At 39.4% G+C, this 22,955-nt stretch overlaps 1 protein-coding gene and 1 long non-coding RNA gene across 8 annotated transcripts in view; one reads left to right on the forward strand and one right to left on the reverse strand.

The window, feature by feature from the left end:
- GLYCTK (glycerate kinase) overlaps positions 1 to 9,625 on the forward strand; it is a 33,899-nt gene extending 24,274 nt beyond the window's left edge. For all 7 annotated transcript variants that reach the window (XM_039342590.1, XM_039342594.1, XM_039342593.1 and 4 more), the window contains 2 exons: positions 3,388 to 3,563; positions 7,581 to 9,625. In XM_039342590.1, the coding sequence (XP_039198524.1) occupies positions 3,388 to 3,563; positions 7,581 to 8,486 (1,082 nt within the window). In that variant the 3' untranslated portion in view covers positions 8,487 to 9,625. The remainder of the gene's footprint in view (positions 1 to 3,387; positions 3,564 to 7,580) is intronic.
- A 136-nt stretch (positions 9,626 to 9,761) lies between these two features.
- On the reverse strand, positions 9,762 to 19,833 carry LOC120307648. The gene is made up of 4 exons (XR_005556594.1): positions 19,792 to 19,833; positions 13,509 to 13,637; positions 12,579 to 12,718; positions 9,762 to 11,682 (listed from the first exon to the last, which is right to left on the reverse strand). It is a non-coding gene; the product is annotated as an uncharacterized LOC120307648 (long non-coding RNA).
- Positions 19,834 to 22,955: the final 3,122 nt, after the last annotated feature.

A 22,955-nucleotide genomic window follows, 5' to 3' on the forward strand; every position in this document is an offset into this window, starting at 1 on the left:
TGCATCACTCGGGGCAATTTAAAACACTTGAAATAAATGCAAGATTTAAATGTTGGCAGAGCTCCAAAAATGTACAAAGACATCTAATAGAAATAAACATGTCTTCTAAAACCGAACCGGATATTGAATGCCTTCCTAAAATAGAAAGGTTTTACCCATTTGCAAAACATTATCCAATAGAGTAGCAGTCTAGACTCCTAAAAAGAGGGTTCCATAGTTTGAGGGCTACCATTGAGAAGGCAAACCCTGAGATATTTTGGACCCTAAGCCTTTAATGCTTTCAAAATTACTCTCAGCACTTTGAATTGTGCCTCAAAACAAAGAGGTACAGTACTGGGGTATAGCAATGCCTGCAGACATCTAACCCATTTACCTAACCTATTGCAAATAGAATAGAACAGAACAGAACATAATAGAATAGAGCTGGAAGGGATCTTGGAGGTCATCTAGTCCAGCTCCCTGCTCAAGCAGGAGAACCTACACCATCTCAGAGAAGTGGCTGTCCAGTCTCTTCTTAAAAACCTCCAGTGATGGAGCGCCCACGATTTCTGAAGGCAAGCTGTTCCACTGGTTAATTGTCAGCACTTGTTAGGAACTTTCTCCTTAATTCCAAGTTGCTTCTCTCTTTGGTCAGTTTCCAGCCATTGTTTCTTGTCCTGCCCTCTAGTGCTTTGGAGAATAATTCCACTCTTCTTTGTGGCAGCCTCTCAAATACTGGAATACTGCTATCATGTCTCCCCTATTTCTTCTTTTCTTTAGACTAGCCAAACCCAAGTCCTGCAGCCGTTCTTCATATGTTTTAGTCTCCAGGCTTTAATTATCTTAACTGCTCTTCTCTGAACCTGTTCCAAGATCTCAACATCTTTTTTGTACTATGGTGACCAAAATTGGTTGTAGTATGCCAGGTGTGGTCTCACTGGGGTTTTATAAAGCGGTACTAATACTTTGCGTGATCTTGATTCTATGCCTCTGTTTCTACAACCCAGGATTGTATTAGCTTTTTTGGCGGCTGCTGCACACTGCTGGCTCGTAGTCAAGTCCACTAGGACTCCAAGGTCCCTCTCACAGTTACTGTTTTTGAGCCAGGTCTCACCTAATCTGTACTTATACCTTTGGTTTTTCCAGTCTAAATGTAAAACTTTGCTCTTCTCTACATTAAAATTCATTTTGTTGGATAGGGCCCATTGTTCAAGTTTGTCAAGATCTTTTTGAATCCTGAGCTTGTCTTCTGAGGTGTTGGCTACTCCTGCCAATTTAGTGTCATCTGCAAATTTGATGAGTTCCCCTTCTATTCCCTCATCTATTCTAAGTCATTGATGAAGATATTGAAGACGGAGCCTTGTGGTACCCCACTAGAACTCAAGTTAGAACCAACACCATACCTAAAAAAAGAAGCGGAGCTACATGCCACTGAGAGGTCCAGCAGAAGTCTCCTTGTCTTGATTTCACTGTGGATTATTTACCAAGGCAACCCCCAAAAATTTTCAGCCTCATTCCCAATGAGTCTAAGCAACCTGTTTTATTCAGGATTTTCTGAATCTCAGGTGCCATATGATTAGCCACCTTGTCCAAGAATAGCAAATTGGAAATTATCTAACAGGATGGATTGTTAGAAAGGACTTAAAGAATTTTTTTTTATTAGAAGTTTATTAGCCCCCTCCCAAAAAAGGCTGGATGTTCAGTAAAGTAAAGTATTGGCCATCAAGTTGACTGGATCTTCCATGGTTGCCTTAGATAGAAAAGACAAGGTCAAGGGTATGTGTAATTTGTCTTAATCTACTAAAGAACTTGTTAATATCTCCTCTATGAATGGAAGCCCTTCTGTAACATCAGAACACAAGCAGACATAGTAGGATCTGATTCTGACATATGAATTGTTCTTGATTCTTGGGTGGAGAAGATAGTGTTCTGGGAGTTGAAGTCCACAAGTCTTAAAGTTGCCAAGGTTGAGAACCCCTGCTTTAATGGATTGTCTCCCTATAATCCATCTATCCCTGACACCTGGCTGAAGTGTTCGGTTGCAGTTCATTTCACTTCTCTCTTTTGCTTAAACTGGCACTATGTTTAGAACTGTTTTTATGCAGAAATAACAAACACTGTAAAAAGGGGTTCTCATCTGTACATGTGATGTGCAGAAAGCCTTGTTAGTCTGTGGCTTTCTTTAGATAAGTAAACCCGAATGGATTTTAGGATGAAACTTTCAAATTCACTAGATTATCAGGAGTCTAATTCTGAGAATGGTGCGCTCTGAAAATAATTCTTAAGAAGGGTGTTGGATTTTTTGTGAGCTCAATACTTCTCAGCAACATTCACCCGTCTTTATATGAAAAAAAATGCCACTGTTTGAAGAGACATGTTAAATTAAATCTGTGGATTCCTTAAACTATAATCATCTTTTTTTCAGACTTACACAAAAAAGTGGGGAGCTTTAGTGACTAGCAGAGATAGGTTGCAATCATCTGAGTTCAGAGGCACTTCTGAATCTTATAGATTTGGGGAGGGGAAGAGTGTTTAGATCAGGAAGTGAATGATCCCTATTATATCTCATTGTCAGGTCCAGCTCAAGAATGAGATAAAACAATACAGCCAAAATTCAGTTATTTATTTGCTCCATCATTTAGGCAGAATCTTGCCAGACTAAACCTATACTACTCTCACCCTTACTAGATTCTAGGGAGTGGCTATCCTAACTTTTTTTTCTGATCCAGATTTGGGCTGTGCTGCCTCTTGTCTTGTTCCCCTCCTTGGGATATTCTCTCTTCTTTCTGAGAATCTGCCCATCACTGTAGTCCATCTCCCCCTTCATAAACACAATCCGTCACACTCAACAATCCGTAGTTAGCTTTCCTTTGCCCATACTGCTGCCACCACACCATCATTTCCAAGTTTTCTATCCAGCACTTGCAAAGATGAATTTTGTGAGATATTAACGCAGCCTACTTGCAATTTTCTTGTCAATGTATTTTAGAAGTGGCTTGCCCTTTACTCCTTTCTAGGGCTGAGAATGACTGGCCCAAGGTCACTCCGATGTCTACATGCCTAAGTCAGGATTAGAACTCACAGTCTCAGGTTTCTAGTCTGATGTCTTAACCACTGCAGCAAATTGGCTCTCTACTTTTAATATGCATGGGAGGAAAATTGCCTTTAGAAGGAGTTTAATATGTGAACCTCTGTTTTAATCACTTGATAGAAAAGTATCTCCAGTTGTCATTCTGTAAAATAATCAACTGAAAAGCGGGAGGAGAAAAATTGCTTCCGTTCCAAAGGGTGGAAAGAGGCAAAGAGAAAAATGCTGCCTTGATAGTGGAGACTATTGTCTTCTGATAAGGGCTAACCTTCGCAAGAAAGGAGCCTTGTTACCTAAACGCATACTTTTCTGCCTTTCAGGAGGTGGGTCTGCCCTTTTACCTGCACCTATCCCTCCTGTCACCCTCGAAGACAAGACTGCGATCACCAGGTTACTCGCTTCAAAAGGAGCCACCATTCAAGAGCTGAATACCAGTCGAAAGGCTCTCTCTTTATCAAAAGGTGGAGGGCTGGCCCAGATAGCTCATCCTGCCCAGGTAAGTGTATTAAATGCTGTCTTGACCCAATAACTCTTAGTTACAAAAGGAATGGCAGTTGTAGTTCTCTAAGCTCAGTGTGGTTGAGAGAGGGATAAATTTTGGTGCCGAAGATCAGGATAATTTCAATCCTCATCAATATCAGGGACATTATCTCAGTCAGCTCTGATGTTTAAACTTTTTGAGCAATCAGAAACATTGTGGTTCTCTGGGGTCCACAATGTCATCACAGGCTTGAAGAAATGTTATGATATAAATCTTGAGTTAAGTCTTGGTGGTCAGTGGCCATGGTCTGTGGCCACAAAAGGTATTTAAAGGGGGTCCATGATGAAAAGGTTGAGAACCACTGCTCTAAAGAATGTAGGGAAATAGTTGTGATTGGTTCTTAACGTATTTTTAGTGTTCTTGAAATCTTTTAGCTTTAGATTGAACTAAGGAACGTGCATACAGAATAATGCAGTAAATATAAATTAATACCCACAGAATAAATTTTGCAACAACAGTGATTTGTTTATAAAAATCATGGCAGCACAGGCTAATTTGGTACAAATCTGATAGATCTCAGTTTTAGTGCACCAACTTTCATCTAAAGCCTTTCCAGAAGTCCTTGCATAATTTTATTTCCTTTGCATGATCATAAGGGCTCAGAGTTTTTTTTTTTTTCAAAAATTACATTTGACAAATTCTAGCCTTTGAGGCAAATAGAATATTTGAGCAGGGGACCTAAAGTTCTGTGCTAAAAATGCCAAAGCTTTCCATCAAAAATTCTGATTTTTCAGCCGTAATGAATAATGTGAATTAAGTAAAAACGATGCCTTATTGCTTAATTTTTCTTTTACACAATTTGTAAATCATTTGGGTTTGAGGGATTTAACTTTTAAAACACTTTTCTGTTTTGCATACTTTGCATGTACATTTCAGAAATGGTTTAACCAATGTTTGAAGTTACAATGGTGTTGAAAAAAAGCTTGGTCCTCATACTTATGACCAATGCTCTCACTTACAACTGTTACACCACCACCATGGTCGTGTGATTGCAATGTGATTGCAATCACGTGGTCACATGATCATGATTTGTAACTTTTTTCGCCAGTTTCCAGCAAAAAACTGCCCATTGGGAAGAATGGATTCACACTTAACAACTGCAGCCTTCACTTAACAATTGTGGAATAGCTTAATGTCTACAGTGATTTAAAAATAATCATAAAATTGAATCCAATAACTGCAAAAACCTATGACAAGAAATTCTGGTCCCAATTTTGATTGTAAGTCAAGGACTACCCATGTAAACTGTGAAATATAACCTATTTTTCATAAAAGCAAAGGACAAAAAGTCAGAGCAATAGGAAAGAAATTGAAGAATGATTCATACTTTATATGTCGAACACAGCTCCTTCTATTAGTAACACACTGAGATGTTTTTGTTTTTTTTTTACAGCAGGAATCATATAGTATATGAAGACATAGATTAGCTACATCGTTCATTCCCAGTTTTTCAGCAGGCAGGAAATGTGAAGGTGGCTGTCTTTCCTGTCCTAGGACTCTTGGCTGAACTTCATTTCAGAGATATAGGATTTCTCCAAATCCCTTTTAGTGCAGATTCAAATGTATGCCTTATTTAGGGCATGATTCCAAGTAGCGCAATTAACCAACTAAAGTCTCTTACAATATTAATGTAATTATTTTATTTTAGCCTATCAGTCTTGTGATTAAATTGGCTTAGGTTTATAACTGAGCTTCTAAAATGTCTCCAATTGGAACCCATAGTTTCTAGGCAGAGTTTTTTGGTGGGTTGTTTTTTTTTTTTTTTTTGGTGCCTTCAAGTCAGTTTTTGTCAGAGAATAATGAAGAGCAATTCAGCCAGAGTTCAGTTCTTTATTTGCCTGTACACAATAGACCAGCAGCTCCCAATCTTTTGGGCACCAGGGACCAGTTCCTTGGAGAGAGGTTTTTCCACGGCCCAGAGGAGGCATGGTTTTGTGTGCTGCCTGCATCCAGCAGAAGGGGCTTCAACTTGTTTGTGTGGCCCAATTGCTGGTATGCCGCAGACCGTTGCCGGTCCCCGGACCAGGGGTTAGGGACCCCTGCAATAGACAGAAACTTCCCAGACTAAACTCTTATTGCTGACACCCTAGGACGGGTAGGCAACCCAAAACACTCAAAGAGCCACTTGGACCCGTTTCCCACCAAAAACAAAACACTGGGAGCCGCAAAACCCTTTTGATATCTAAAATGAAGATAACACTGCATATATCCTTTTTTACTTTTATTATAGGTGTGTGTGTGTGTGTGTGTGTGTGTGTGTATACATACATACACACATATATACACATTAAAAATAAAAGTAAAAATATGACTCTTGGGAATATTCATACTATTAAAACAATGATCACCAAGAGAATGCTTTAAGAGAATAAAATTACATACACACACAGGTAAAAAAAGGATATATGCAGTGTTATCTTCATTTTAGATGTCAAAAGGGTCTCTCTCTCTCTCCCTCCCTCCCTCTCTATCTGCCCTTGGTCTGCCACTCCTCTTCTCCCACTCTCTTTCTCTCTCTCTTCCCCCCCCCTCTCTCTTTCTCTCTCTGTCTCTCTCTGTCTCTCTCTCCCTCCCTCCCACTCTCTCTTTCTCTCCCTCTCTTTCTCCCCCCTTCCTATCTGCTGCTCACCTGGCAAGCTTCAAGCTGTTGTCCAACAAGCTCAGGAGTGGGCAACCTCGTCTCTTTTATGACTCATGGACTTCAACTCCCAGAATTCCTGAGTCAGCCTAGCTGGGCTAGCTAGCTCTCTCCTGCCCTTCCTGCTTCCTGCTTCCTTCAGAGACCAGCAAAGGGAGGAGCTCCGCCCAGAAAGCTTTTCAGCTCCTCGGAGAACACTGTGAGTGCACTCTCTTTTACACATACACACACACACACACACACACAAAACACACACCCAGACACACACACACACAGAGAGAGAGAGAGAGAGAGAGAGAAGCAGGGACGTGCAATTGCCTCTCTCTGTCTCTGTCTCTCTCTGCAAAGGCAGAGGAGGCTGGGAGCCACAGGGGAAGGCTCAAAGAGCCGCATGTGGCTCCGGAGCCGCAGGTTGCCGACTTGTGCCCTAGGAAGTGACTATTCTTTCCTCTTCCTCTGTCTCCTATACAGCTCTGGGCTGTGCTACCTTTTGTGCCCCCCCCCGTTCTGTAACTTGGTCCTTTCTGGGAAATTGCCACTCACTGTAGTCCATCACAACCTCTCCCCCTCCGTGGGCACCATCTCTCACCATTTTTAATTCCTGGCAACTGCCTGAACAAGTCCCTGCAGTTTTCTTGGCAAGGTTTTTAGGAAGTGGTTTGCCATTGCCTCCTTTCTTGGGCTGAGAGAAAATGACTGGCCCAAGATCACCCTTCCTGCCTAAGGTGGGATTAGAACTCACCATCTCCTGACTTCTAGTGTGATGCCTTAACTCTTCCATAAAATTGGCTCTCAAGTTAGTATTAGAGAACATAAAATATTCCACATAGTATTTGACTTTTGGCTTCATCTGATCTTCAGACACAAAAGAGAATAACTGTGAAGGTGAACTTGTGCTCAGTAGTAGCTGAAATTCAAAGATTCAATTCTACCCAAAGCTAAGATTGCTATGCATTTTCGATGGCCAGAATAAGAAATTGCAAAGCAAAAAATCTACTTTTTATGGTGGCTTATAGCAGGCAGCTTAGTCTTTGCTAAACAATGGATTTATTTGGGTAATATTTCAAAGGATATAGGTGAAAAGAGGGGATGTAGTCTTTGAAAAGTATCTGATTAAAATCCATTCTGTTACAGTCCAAAGTAGAGAAATGTTGTTTTATAAGGAACGGTGAAATGTCATTTGTTATACAAGTTATACCTGAAAACAACTTATTTCAAATATTATCGGCATATTAAAATTCAAATATATATTTTCAAAAAATCAGGGTAGAGGCATAGCTAAAAATAAAACCAAATTCCAATACAACATGAACAATATTTGCTTATTTTTTCAGGTTTTGAGCCTCATTCTTTCTGATGTCATTGGAGATCCATTGGACATTATAGCAAGTGGCCCGACTGTTGCCAGTTCTCACAGCAGGCAGGACTGTTTTCAGATACTGGCCAAGTATGATGTATTGAATACCTTGCCAAAGTCTGTGTTGACAGTCCTCTCTAGCTCTGTCACAAAGCATAGCACCCAGCAAGATTATTCCCATGTCTACAATGTTGTGATTGGATCCAACAGGCTAGCTTTGGAGGGAGCCAAATACCAGGCAGAACAGTTGGGTTACCTGACTATCCTTTTGAGTGATGCTGTGTGTGGGGAGGTCAGCACAGTTGCCCGTTTCTACAGCCTATTGATTCAGTTCGTGTGCTTGAGCATTATAAAAGATGCTGGAAGTAGACCTTTAAGGGACTCTGTGAAAGAAATGCTCACAACCATTGCAGGACAGCTGGAGATTCCAGTCTTGAGCCTGATAGACCCTCTAACAACAATGAAAGAACCCCATGTGGAAAACCCCATTTGTCTTCTGGCAGGTGGAGAGACCACCGTGCAGGTTCAAGGAAGTGGGAAGGGTGGAAGGAACCAGGAACTGGCTCTGCGAGTGGCCTTGGAACTGCACAGAGCTAAATCCACCATGGAGGGAAGTTGTCTTAACAAATACGAAGTCATGTTTTTGAGTGGTGGAACTGATGGACAAGATGGGCCAACAGAGGCTGCTGGGGCCTTCTGCAGCCAGGATCTGGTAGAGGAGGCCGAGCAGGCAGGCTTTGACGTGGAAAGCACGTTGAGCAATAATGATTCTTACACATTTTTCACCAAGTTCCAAAATGGACATCGCCTTTTGGTGACAGGACTGACAGGTACAAATGTCATGGACATTCACGCTGTTTTAATCAGAACCCGGAGAACTTAGTGATGCAACAGACATTTAGCTGTTTTGATTCAGAAGGAATCTGTAGGCAACCCGAATGGAATGTCTCTCTCCAGGCTGTTGATAACAAGGACCTAAATGGACGGTTACTGATAAGACAAATAAGGGTCACTTTGTTGTTTCAATTAAATCCTAGAACAGCTACTTGAAACTATCACAATTACATTTTTATAACAAATTTTTTCAGTACTGTGACGAAGAAATTTCTTCTGGTCAGTTTGAGCGGGCTAGGCTGAAAACGAGGAGCTAACAAAACTCTATTTATTTTGAGGATGCCATGAAGAGGGCACCTTAATTTTGTAATCTTCTGTCATCTAAGATTGACCCACAATATTTTGAAACTGTATCCGTTTCAGGTGTTAAACATGTTTGTCTCACACGGGGCTGGCTTCCGCCACCCACACCCCAGCTTTCATGCATGCAATGATATTTTCTTTTAGTCATATAGAAGTACATGGTGCCTGTCTGTAGGTAGTGGGGAGAGTTTGTGTAGTTGTTCAGCCATGCAAGCAGGAACTGGGATAGGCAAAGGTACTTGGTCACTAGGTGCTTGCTCCCTTGGGATTCACAGTCACGGTTCTGGCTGAAAAGCCCAACAAAGTAAACATACCAGAGACATTACGATCTCTAATGTAATACTTTATTAGGCAAAGCATACCAGCACGATAGAAGGAATACCAGCTCTGACAATATGGCGGGAAAAAGTAATTAAAAGAGTAAAACCTGCCCTCCCCTCTCTGACAATTCAGGTCACATTGTCCAATTAAGTCTTCAAATGTTTGTTATGAGAAGAAAACCTCTATTGCCCAAACATCTCTTCGATGACCTCAGCTTTCACACTGATAACAACCACCTGTGCACTCCAAACCTTCTCCCTCCCTAAAGCAAGGCATCTTTTTAGCTTGACATTCACATGGGACAGTTTCCTGCCTTTCAGATTTGATGTACACAGAGACACAGTAGTAAGAGAGATGACATTGGGAGGAATGGTTTCATATGGAAGCAATACTGCGCTAACCTTGTAACTCTTTTCTCTCTGGATTTGCTGTAGTTTTTGAAGCTAATACAGTATAGCTTAACTTTTTGTGTATCGTTGCAAAATAAAGCATTTTCTTCAAGAATTGTTTATTACACTCTGCCACGGGACGTCGGAACATCTACCCTAAATTCATATACGAGACAATTTCCCTGTCAGATCTGAAAACTAATAAGAGAAAAAGCTTCAAATCAGTGATTCCAGGTTTGCATTAGCTCTATACTTCTGGTTTCCCAACATGAAAAATCAGCTTGTCATTGTATGTTAACTCATCCTAGTGGAAACTGAGAGCTCCAAATTTCCTTTGTTCAGCTCTAGAGTCCACATTGAATGAGGCTGGAACTGAGAATCTAATTTCCATCAAATTCAGGCAGGATATGCATTTTTTTAACACCTGCTCCCTTTCAGCATTACTACCTGTTATTGGAAGAAGAGTTTGAAAAATGGGCTAGATGTGCTGAAACTAATGTAACCTTGACCTTGTTCACCTTTTGTAATGGCTTTTTCTTGCTGATTGATAATTTCATGGCGGAATGCATTGTGCAGAATGGAAGCTGCAAGCATTTTATGTACCAGTTTACCATTGACTGGAAAACAATTGAGCCTCAGGTTTGTGACCTTTCTAACTATATCAAGCCAGAAGTCACTGTCGTTTTGATTAACTCCTCTAATCCTAGAGAACAAAGACAGGAAAGCCCCACACAGGCAACTGTTGCCAAATTGCTGCATTGCACAAAGCAGTCCACTATTGGAGCAACATCACCTAATTCATCTGGTCACTTGGATAAGCTGAACAAAATACCGATTTTTGATCATACAGGTAACATATTGACTTTCACAAAAGTCACCCGTTATGATTCATCTAAGCTAACTCTTGCTGTTTCTTTTCAGCAGAAAGGATGAATTAGAATACCAATCCATTTTTAAATTAGGCTTGTGGTACTTTAATGACAACAGTAAATTGAATATTCCATAAGTTAACCACAACTTAGTTTTTGTTACTACAATATTCTATCCATGTTTTGCAACAAACTAAAATGGTGCCTCTCTGGTAACCTCCCTTTTTTTAAACACACATACTCAGAGAACAATCTTAAGGTCCTTGGGAATCATAGACTAGATCAAACTTGCCACTTAAATAAAAAGAAGGAAATTTATATTTGATTCTATCCTCCCATTGACTTCTATATTGGTATCTTCCTGAATCAAAATCCCCAGACTTGGAAAATACTCAAAGATTTGCTGGATCCTAAGTTTTCCTGGGTTTCCATTAGATTTCAATCAATAACATTTAGACAAGCCCAAGAGTTGTTCCATCCAGCTGGATGCAGAACTTTTTGCTGGTATATTAGTGTTTGGAAATCTGCCAGCACATCTTTTTATTTCACTGAAATAGAGTGCACAATGTGAAATGCTTAGAAAAAAAAACTAAGCTTTTCTCCTTCAGCATTTCTATATTTATGTATCACATTTAGAAATCACCCATCTCCCTCACAGAGTGACCCTGGCCAATGTAAAAATGAGACATAAAAACCTAAAAGCTATATATAAATATTATAACAGACAGTTAAACAATAACAGAGTAATTAAAATTCAAAATTAAATTTAAAAGTGAGGAGGGCCTTCAAGGCACTAAGCAGCCCCATGGTTGCATGCTCCTTTGGGCATCAAACAATTTGTCAGAGCCAGATCTTCAGACATTTCCAGAAAGCCAGAAATGGGGGGGAGGGGGGACCAGAATGTTCCAAAGCAGAGAAGGCTCTCTGCATGGACCCCAGTCAAAATAAAAATAATTCTGCAAATATTTGTTTGCTCTTTCCTGTTGAAACACCTATGACCAAATTTTTAAAAAACTGTAGTAAATAAATAGAGATTATTGCATGACTCAGATGTCCTTTAGCTGATCATTTATCTACATGGATCCCATGCATCTAAGACTAGGCTAGAGGCTTCTTAGCTTAGAAAACAGCCAGGTGGGAAACAGATCCATGTAATCAGGCTTTCTTCAAAAGCGTTTGTCGCTAAAATCATTTCCCAAATATTTCAGGGCCGTTCATGAATAAATATCTTCCATCTAGTTGGCAACATTTGAAAGATGATCCCTCTCATTCTTCAGAGAAAATCGCCCTCCACAGTTAAATTCTGTAATTTAAAATCCAACAAAATGTAGAAAACATATTAAAAATGAAACATATTCCTTTGGACATTTTGGTCTTTAGAGGCAGTCTAGAAATAGTTTGAGAGTTAAATTGTGTATCTTCTCTAAACATTACATTCTTGCATTTTGATCAAGAGATGTAAGATTAAAGCATTGACTTCTAACTTGTTATTTACAAAATAGCAATGTAAAAACCACATCATTATTAACAGAAAGTTAGGATATATAATCAAGCAAACCTATTTCAATTGGGGTATAGGGGGTGCTAAATATTTGTCACTTGTTCTCCCATCAGGTTACCTAATATAACACAGAGTGTTCCTAGCAGGTAATTACTACGTTTGGAATATTTCTGTAGTAGAAGCAGTCTATCTTTGTTTTTGTTTTTTTCATTTTACTGTACTCCATTTAGCTTCCAGTGAATATATCACACTTTGAGCCCTTAATGGCATACGAGGAGTTAATGGCAAACGAGATGATTTTTTTTTTTTTTTTTGCCAAAGTTTAAGTGAAGAACCTTTGTGCTAGAGGACCAGGAATTAAGGATTGTATTGCTAAAATCACTCAAGGATGAAAGCCTACTTATATCTGCCTTCCTGCACAGGTTTGAACCAATTTTGTGTCTTCGTTGTGTTTTCTATATTCCCCCCACAGCAACAGCTTCAGGAGAGTTTAAAAACAAACAAACCCAAAACAGTTTCTTTATATCAGCAGAGTTCTTCATTAATCCTTGGAGATGCTGTTCATGCGTGATCTCAGGCTCATTCTCAAAGCCTTGGCAACAGCTACTTCTTCAGGGTAATCCCATTGCTCTTAAAGTTGTGTGTGTGTGTGTGTGTGTGTTTAAAATGAACATTTCACTGATTATTAAACTAAATACCTTTTTCAAAAAGGAAACGCTGATGAAAACAGATGAAAGAACGTTGTTGCTTGAAGCATACTTCACATCAGTGTTCTCTTGACTTTTCTTCTCTGTGAATATCTTTATTTCCCACTCTCCTTTCCTTTAATGAGGTGAAACTAGAAATGGGGAAAGTTAGTCAAGGACAACAAAACTATAAGAACGCATTTTTGAAATGTGATGTTTTGCAACTCTTACTGTCATTGGAGATAAAGAAAGAAAAACACTCAGGATGTAAGTAAATTTGGGTCTTCTCTTGCTTCCATAGTAGAACAGTCCTAGGAAGGGCTGTGTATAAGAGGGATGGCAGGGGGATAAAGCTAGACTCCACCACTAATTCCTTCCATTCTTCTGACCCTGCTGATTAAGAATCTCCATGTAATCTTTCTATCATATCTTCTACGGGTTCCTTTGCAAATAGAAGTGACCAAAGGGGGAGGCTTACAAATGCATTTTATGAACTACTAGGACATTTGCACAATGAAAGTAAAAGTCTGATCTGCTAACACCCATGCCAAGTTCCATATTTTTTTTTTAATCTACAACATCATATATCATTATTCAGTAGTTTCTGGCTGGGAGTGGAGTCATGGGAAGTCATTGGTTTAATTATTGTACTGAAGGCATATAAGTCATTGTCATATCCACCAGAATACGCATTGGCATCTGGTGATTTTGCTCTACATGATAAGAAGAAGACCTGTGAATTCGTAATTTCCTTTCATTTCATACTAATGGTTTTGCTAGAAACCGGTTCTGCCAGCACTGCAAGAACTGTATAAATACTAATCCAATAGTAAAGTGTTAGCACATTTACCATCTGCAGTAATAGTGACTTAGAAAAATAGTAAGAAGGCAAGTATCAGAGTAAGAAAAATAGAGTACCAGAAGATTATAGTACTTACGTACCTTTTTTTGTGTCAATGATCATATGAGCATTTCTTCATCTAGATAGGATATACGTCCATAAATAGATCTACCTTATTCCAAAATAGCTAAGGCAGGGAAAAGTCTCTATGGACAGTTTCTACACTACCCCTACAAGGAAAGGAAAAGAAAAGGGAAATCACAATAGAGTGGCAGATCTTACGTGGTTCTTAGCATTCTAAAATATTCTTGTAACATTTCCCCATTTTTTTTCCAGAATGAGAACAATATGATATAGCAGTGGTGGCGAACCTATGGCACGGGTGCCAGAGGCGGCACTCAGAGCCCTCTCTTGGGCACGAGCGCCATCGCCCCAGTCCTAGGCCTTCAGCTGGGTTTTATAAAACCTTTTCACTTTAGGCTTCCGCCGCCATGTGCAAAAAAAAAAAAAAGGTTCAATCAGTCAATTTTAACTTCTTGCGAGAAAAAAAAAAGATCTTGCAAAATTGGAATTGATTGATTGAACTTTTTAGTCCCACCCAGTCTGTTACCACTGCAGCCATGCCCACCCAATGGGCCACACCCAGCCAGTGGGCCACATCCGCCCAGCACTCGACGATGCATAGGTGAGTTTTGGGTTGCAGTTTGGGCACTCGGTCTCTAAAAGGTTCACCATCACTGTGATATAGCATCCTTCCTAAACCCAGATGGGGATTCTATTAATTGTAATCTGGTGCATCTGGAGAACCTCAGGCTGAGAATCACTTTGATGGATCTGTGTTCACCTGTCACTGGCAGATCCCAAAGCAGAGTGGCACCTGCTTAGTCTTTGGCAGAAATGCCCAAAGCAAGAATGTAAAGCTGAGAAAATGTTTAGGAAGAAAGATTTGTCAGTTGTGTCTCTGTTGCTGCCAACTGTGTTCCATAGATACAGTATATTGATAGAATTTCCAGGATTTGGAGTCCATTTTAAGAAGTCTTTTATATGTAAGTTTACTATATATGTCATTCAGGCTGTTTTTTTGTAGAAGTTCCAAAATCTGCAAAAATGTTTTGACTGGAGAACAATTGCATTATTCCCTTCTATTGCTTGCAGTCCTTCAATCTTTAACCAAAGTCTTCACACTGTAAAGAAGCCCCAGGAAGAAGAATACCCTTTCTAAAGTTGATTTTATCCTTTCAAAATATGGAATGGTTTTTTTTTTTCTACAGAAAAATGGTTCAAAGATTTTGCTAGACTTTGATAGTGTTAGGTGAGACAGGTCAGTCAAGTGTGGCACAGAGGCTGACAGTTTATGTTCTCGAAGTATTCTCTCTGCGGAAGGATAGATCCTGTGCTGCCATCAAGACCAAACAAGAAAACAAAGCAGTGGCTTGAATGACACTGTCAGTTGGGTAGAATGAAATAGACACCAATTCCACCAGGCAGAATAGAGCCAGATGGGAAGAGGATCAACAGCCCAACAGCTGGCACTTTCTCGGGGCTGAGCTCATTTATGTAAGTGGAACACTTGTGGCCAAACAGTGCTAATGGCTGAGGATAAGTAACTACCTTATTAACAGTGGAAGCTTTTGGCACTAAATTAAAAACCTTGGCTTCTAGCCTTTCCACTGTTCTGGACTCTTAGGAGACATTAATATCCCTTCTCCTCAGCATTCTTATTATCACTTCATTAAGGATCAGATAATGATATGTATGGGTAGTTTATTCTGCCCAGATTCTGATTAATGGTTAATGTTTCACAAGGTGTTAATGGGTGCTTTATGAGGTGAGCAGAAGGGGTTCTCCAATAATCTCTTTCACAAACTAATTTTGCCATTTTCACTAATGTGACAGATTTAACACGTTCTTTATAAAAGCCCCTGATGATGCCTCAGAAAGTTTTGGAAAGATTATATAACTGCAGTAATAATTCTGCCACAGCATCGTATTTCAGCTTTCCACTTCCCCAACTCATAAAAAGCCAATGATACTTCTTGGCTGCAGATAAAAAAATATTTGTCTGTTGCTTCTTTATCAGGCAGGCTCAGTGGCAGGACGTGACTTCACCCCGTGCTAAAGAGAAGAGTTCCCCTTCAGAAGATCCGCCTTTGGCCTCAGCTTTTCAGAGAAAAAGCAGCTTAGCTCACTGTTGAACACAGACGCTAAAGGGTGGAGTGTAAAAGCATAACCATTCTACTCCAGATATGAGCTCTGAGATATTTTAAAATAGGAAGTGGCATGCACATTTTAAACAAGTATAAATGCATACATATAAATAAATAAAACACTGTCTCTTGAACGTATTTCTGCCATTGTTTGTGCTTCTCTTCAAATGATGGTGGAGAACCACTTCAGAAAACTGCTTAGATGCAGGTGCTTGAAAATACTGCTCTAGGCATGTTTCCTGTAGTTAAGGATGAAGAACTACGTACCAGTAAAGTACCTTTGTGTAGATGATTTCACTTGAGAGATTCTGGATAAAATAGGATTTGAGGAAGGAAGGAAGGAAGGAAGGAAGGAAGGAAGGAAGGAAGGAAGGAAGGGAAGGGAAGGAAGGGCTAACACAGGAAAATGGTACAGTTCAATGTACCATCAGAACTGGATAATTATTAGTGGCATCTGATTTCTTCTTGGTTTTAAAACAACACGCCAGGTAATTTAGTGAGAGTCAGAAATAATTCTCACATCCATGTATTTTTACAGAGCTCTTCTCAATTTGAAAAAGATTTTCACCATTACCAGTTTTTTGTTTAATTTTTAAACTGTTGCAACAGAAAACACTGACACCTCAACTGTTTCTCTGACGGACATAGTAAAAGCTCAATTCAGATGAATGACATTCTTATATTATCATCATATATCTTTAAATGGTAGAGGTGAGCACAAAATCTTTTTTTTCCTTTGAAGTCAGTAAAAACTCTTGTATTTCTGCACTTCAGCTGAAGCATTTCAATCAGACGCAGAAACAAAATCTGGAAGGAAGAGAGCCAGCCCTTCCTTAAGCCCTTCCCTTTCCCTTCCTCTGTTCAGCTGTAGCCACTTGCTACAGTGTCCCCAACAGGAGAAGCCAGCCTGTCTGTGCATCACCTCCAAATTGACATGTTCAGCCCCAAGGTTCCCCAGTACTTCCTTCCCATCTTTCCATAGGAGCAGCCAATGTACTTGGCTTTCCCCACTCCCTGCCACCTAGGCTCCCTTTGCCTGAGCCCGAACAGCCTGATAAGGGCAAGAACCCCTTAAAAGAAGTTGTACTGTGGTTTTAGAAAAGTTCAGTGCTCTCATACGTTTACTCTGTGGTGCATGGCTTCAGCATAATCCCACAACAGAAAAGAAGCCAGCCGTATGCAATGATATCCAGTCAATTCTGCACGTTACATGAACAAGTCAAACTGCAAAAAAAACAAACATCCTGCTAGTTTCCTTGTTTAGCAGGAGGCTTTGCTTACTATAGGGAAAGAAGGAAAAATGGTCACTGATATAGTTGAGCAGTTAAAAGTAGGATATAGCAACCACGCTTGATAAAGATTAATGGAGACAATTTTCCCCCCTGTTTATGAAGAACCGAGTTCTCTCCACTGAGCGAGGCATTTAAAGATGAATATTCTCTGTTGCAAGCCCCCAATGTATTGCATGGCTTCAATCCCTATATGAAATTAGTAATATAATCACATAGGAATAAAAAGCCATAGAAGACAATGGGATAATGGTGTATCCATTATCCTGCTTAGCAAATTTGTTGTAAATTCTTCAGCACTGCCTCTTTCTACTCTTTTTTTTCCCCCCAAATACATTTTAATGCCGCAGCCTTCATTGTTCAGCATTCAAAAAACAAACTAGGTTTTAGGCTAAACCGAAGTCATCAAGTATCCCAGGATTAGTCCTGAGTTGTGTGAAAGAAGAGAAAGACAAGGAAGGAAATGTGTTATGTTGGGCTTGGATAAAAAAAAAATGGAAAAGAAGTAAATAAGACATGAAAATGGAAACAATCTTGTTTCTACATTTTTATTCCTGACAGTAGACTATGGATATTTATTTATGCCATTAAAGTTGATATTTTCATTATTCTTTGGTCATTCTTTTGGAGATTATACAATCGTCTTTGGGAAAAAGCGTTCTTTCAAAATATAAACCAGGCAGTGTTTTCATGGACCTTGGAATAGCTTGTGCAATCTTATGAAATTATAGTAGGTAGGTGCAGACCTTTAAAACCAAATAATTGTGGATTTTGATATAATAATAATAATAACAACAACAACAACAACAACAACAACAACAACTGCTTCCATCCTGCGACGATATCTGTAATACCATCAAACATCCACATCTGCCTATCCCAGGTCCTGGGTAAGGACTCGATAGGTAGACAAAATGCCAAATCCAGTCTGAACATCTAGCTGACTGTGCGATGATCCATAATAATAATAATAATTATTATGCTGTCCAGTCTCTTCTTAAAAACTTCCAGTGTTGGAGCATTCACCAAACAAACAAAGTCATTACTAGAAGCCAACACGGGTTTGTCAAAAACAGATCATGCCAGACAAATCTTATTGCATTCTTTGACCAAGTGACAAAATTAGTAGACCAGAGGAATGCTGTGGATATAATTTAGTTAAACTTCAGTAAGGCATTTGACAAGGTAGATCACAACCTACTACTTGATAAGATAGAAAAATGCAAGCTAGACAGCACCACCACCAGATGGATCCGTAGCTGGCTGACCGGCCATACTCAATGTGTGATCCTCAATGGAACCGCACCTACATGGAGGAAAGTGTATAGTGGGGTGTCCCAGGGCTCTGTTCTGGGCCCAGTACTCTTCAACATCTTCATCAACAATCTGGACGAGGGGATAGATGGGGAACTCATCAAATTTGCAGACGACACCAAGCTGGCAGGAATAGCCAACACTCCAGAAAACAGGCTTAGGATACAGGAGGATCTGGACAGACTTGAACACTGGGCGCTATCTAACAAAATGAAATTCAATGGTGAAAAAAGTAAGGTTCTACATTTAGGCAAGAAAAACCAAATGCACAGGTATAGTATAGAGGGTACCTTGCTCAACAGTAGTAACTGTGAGAGGGATCTCAGAGTCCTAGTGGACAATCATTTAAATATGAGCCAGCAGTGTGCTGCAGCTGCCAAAAAAGACAACACAGTGCTAGGTTGCATTAACAGAGGGATAGAATCAAGATCACGTGAAGTATTAATACCACTCTTCAATGCCTTGGTAAGGCCACACGTGGAATACTGCATCCAGTTTTGGTCACCACAATGTAAAAAAGATGTTGAGACTCTAGAAAGAGTACAGAGAAGAGCAACAAAGATGATTAGGGGGCTGGAGGCTAAAACATATAAGGAACGGTTGCTGGAATTGGGTATGTCTAGTTTAACAAAGAAAGACGAGGAGGGACATGATAGTTGTGTTCCAATATCTCAGGGGCTGCCACAAAAAAGAGGGAGTAAAGCTATTTTCCAAAGCACCTGAAGGCAGGACAAGAAGCAATGGATGGAAACTAACCAAAGAGAGAAGCAACCTAGAACCAAGGAGAAACTTCCTGACAGAACAATTAACCAGTGGAACAACCTGCCTCCAGAAACGGTGAATACTCCAACACTGGAAGTTTTAAAGAAGAAACTGGACAGCCATTGTCAAATAGGGTTTCCTGCCTGAGCAGGGGGTTGGACTAAATGACCTCCAAGGTCCCTTCCAACTTTATCATTATTATTATTATTACTTCTCGAGGCATTTAAAAACCAAACACTACCCCACCCCACCCCTGCTGCCAATCCTCAACAGAAATGCTCACAACAATGGAAACCTTGGACAGGAGGAAGAGCGCCATCGGGTGGGCAAGCAGGTGTCTTGCTTGGCTGTGGCTTGAAGGGGCACTTTTTTCAGTGCCATTGTAACTTCGAACAGTCACTAAGCGAATTGTTGTAAGTCGAGAACTACCAGTACTTCATCACTTTTTTTTTTTTTTGGTCAGGCGACTGGTGGTACTCGGATACTGACATATCCTAAAAGTGGTACAATGGGTGAAAAGGTTGAAAAGCCCTGGTCTAGAGTATGAGTCGAATACTAATGGAGTTGAGAACCCAAATCATGCTATGTTCCCAGTCAAGTGGAAGCCTTTGCAAAAGCCAATGCTTCCTTCCCTTAATCTGCTACATATTAGCACATTATGCATTACAGCGTTGCCTCGATGGGGCTACAATCAAGTTGATACTAGTTGGGAATTATACAAAAACCACTAGTTGGGAATTATACAAAATATAGTCTAACTAACCCTTTCGGAAAGGACAAGTTGGCAAAAAAAATCATTTTAAAATGCTCACCTGTCTGTTGCATCACTGTTGGTTATCCTCCAGAGTCTGTTCGCAGTAATGAGCTGTGAGAAATTGCAGAAATATAAAAATAAAAGTGGTTTGGTGAGTAAACACCCCAGCAAGACCTGATAAGAAACACATATGCCACAGACCATCTCAGAATTGTAATTCCAAATCTCTATCATCTGAAAAGAACTAATCGTTCAATATAAATTGGCTTGCCAAATGAAAGCAAGACCTTATTATCTGATAAAAAATATGGCTTTCTTCTCTATTACAAGGTGCAGATAGTTTCTTATTTTTTAAATAAAAAATTGAACAAGCACTAGTATGGCAACAAAAACCCAATTATTTATAAAATCTTAATCCATTATTTCTCACTCTCACTCATATAGCATATACTGGTGTGTAAATTTATGCCGTTTTATTTGAGCCATCTTTAAACTTAATTATAACAACTTGCATTGACAGCAGTCTGAAATAACAACACTTAATGCGAAATATAATTAGAGAGAAAAACACAGCAAAGATGTTTTAAAATCAAATAATATTTGTGTGTCCTTCGGGGATATACCAGAAGACATTAAAGCAAACACATGCGTATTCATTTTTGCAGGACGTTCCCATCCTGAAAATATTTGAATTCCCGGAATATGGAATTCATCAGCTTTGTCTATCATCTAGCCCACCCTTTTATTCAGAATTATTGAGAATTAAAAAGGGCATAATTTTGGCTTCAGTTTTACGAAAGGTCAACAGTTTGTGTGTGTTTGTGTGTACGCGCGCACATACTTTGTTATCTCATTTCCAGTATATGTGAGCAATATGTGATATATTTGCATTGTAGAAAAATGAATTTATAGAACTATTTTGTTTTTTGTGGTTGTTGTTCCTGCTGAGTAGATCCTTAGATGACTGTTTGTGAATAACTATGGTTTGGTATGAATTGATCAGTGGATACTAACTGAATGTAAATAAACAATTTTGAATGCTGAAAGACTCAGACAGTTAATATTATCACACTCAAAAACCTGTTTCTCTGAAAGAGAATTCAGGCAGCTTTTTAAAATATACCTGAGCCTGGGGCAATGGAGAGAGAGGGAAGACACTGGTGAAAAAATTGAATCAAAACTGGTCTGTTTCAATTAATCATTAAGCTCTTTAATCATGATGCCAGCAGAAAGAGCTTTACTTTTCATTGTTATTCCATTTTCTCAATTTCTAGCAGTCTAGGTGTGCTGCAATCTGAACTAAAGAAAGAGATGATTTAAAACAACAACAAATGGCTTCGTAGATGGCTGTAAGAAATTTGTGAAATGGTTTAAATATATTGTCACCATGTGATTTGGGCCGCAGAGTGAGTGCAGATTGTTTCTGTTTATCCCACCAGGTCAAGGTGATTTCTCTTAAACAATGTCATCCTGTCGGATCCCCAAATCTCAGTGGCATCGCCTGCCCTATAGAACAGGATTTACCACCTCACCCAAGATTTGGATGGTCCCAATGTAATAAATAAACAAGATGGCCTTGAAGGGTAGAGGGAAGATCTGCTATGTAACACATTCAGACTTGCAAGAAGCTGTTTCTATATCTGTACTAATAAAAGTAGCTTTAGGTCTGTATGGTGTCTGTTTCTATGTCTTGTCTACCTGATAGGGCTGACAGGTATTGAAAGTCTGATTGTTTCCACAGGCACTTGGATCAAACCATTAGATACATTCTGCTCTTATGGATGTGTTTTTCCCCCCCTGTGAGTAGGGTTATGGTTTGTCCTTGGGTGCTTGGAGTTATGTATTGTGTGTTTTTCTGCGTTTTAATCTTTATAATCTGCCAAAAGTCACTTGTGTGAATTGGGTGGCTCTATAAATCATATAAACCAATTCATAAATCTATGAGCAGTAATAGGAAAAACAGGGATGACTCTAGTCTTATTAGACAACTTTTGACTGTTAAAGTCTTAAGGATGCAGGCTTCAACAAGGAATAATTTAGTACAGTTAGTTGTCGCCATATGACCACAATTGAGCCTGAAATTTTTGTTAAGCAAGACAGTGGTTAAGTAAATTTTGACCCTTTTAAAGACCTTTTTTAAATAATAATAATAATAATAATTGTTATTATTATTATTTTGCCTGTAAGCAAAAACTGGTGGGATCATAAAATAGAGAAAGTCATAGAAAATGATAAAATTAAACTGGGACTTCAGAATTCAAACAGACAAGCACCTGCAACATAACATCCCAGACTTAACAATTGTCAATAAAAAAGACAAAAAAGTCTGGATAGTAGACGTGGCAGTGCCTGGAGACAGCAGAATAGATGAGAAAGAACTGGAGAAAATAACAAAATATAAAGACCTACAAATAGAAATAGAAAGACTGTGGCAAAAGCAAGCAAGGGTAGTACCGATAGTATAGGGATCTTGGGTGCAATTCCAAAACAACTGGAGCACCACTTAAACACCATTGGCATTGACAAATTTGCCATTAGTCAATTGCAAAAGGCGGCCTTACTAGGAACTGCTTCCATCCTGCGACAATATCTGTAATACAACTCAATAGGTAGACAAAATGCCAAATCCAGTCTGAACATCTGGCTGACTGTGTGATGATGATGATGATAATGATGATGATCATCATCATCATAATAATAAAAATAAAAAAAGTTGGAAGGGACCTTAGAGATCATCTAGTCCAACCCCCTGCTCAGGCAGGAAACCCTTTACCATTTCAGACAAATGGCTGTCCAGTCTCTTCTTAAAAACTTCCAGTGTTGGCACATTCACAACTTCTGGAGGCAAGTTGTTCCACTGATTAATTGTTCTAATTGTCAGTAATTGCCAATTGTTCTAACTGTCAGTGAATCATTACAGTTTTTAAGTTAATAACACAGTTGTTAAGTGAATCAGGCTTCCCTATTCACTTTGCTTGTCAAAGTTGCAAAAGGTGATCACATGACCCCAGGACACAGCAACCGTCATTAATATGAGTCTGTTGACAAGCATCCAAATTTTGACCACATGGCAACCAAGTATGAAAAATGGTCATAAGTCACTTTTTCAGTGTCGCTGTAACTTCGAACGGTCACTAAACAAATGATTGCAAATTTAGGACAACTTGTAGTCCATCTATGATGTTTGTGCTACATGGTGTATTATAGCTAATATGGAGAAGG

This window comes from Crotalus tigris, unplaced genomic scaffold, assembly GCF_016545835.1.
Source record: "Crotalus tigris isolate CLP2741 ecotype Arizona unplaced genomic scaffold, ASM1654583v1 scf7180000017800.2534000, whole genome shotgun sequence".
NCBI classification, from domain to species: domain Eukaryota; kingdom Metazoa; phylum Chordata; class Lepidosauria; order Squamata; family Viperidae; genus Crotalus; species Crotalus tigris.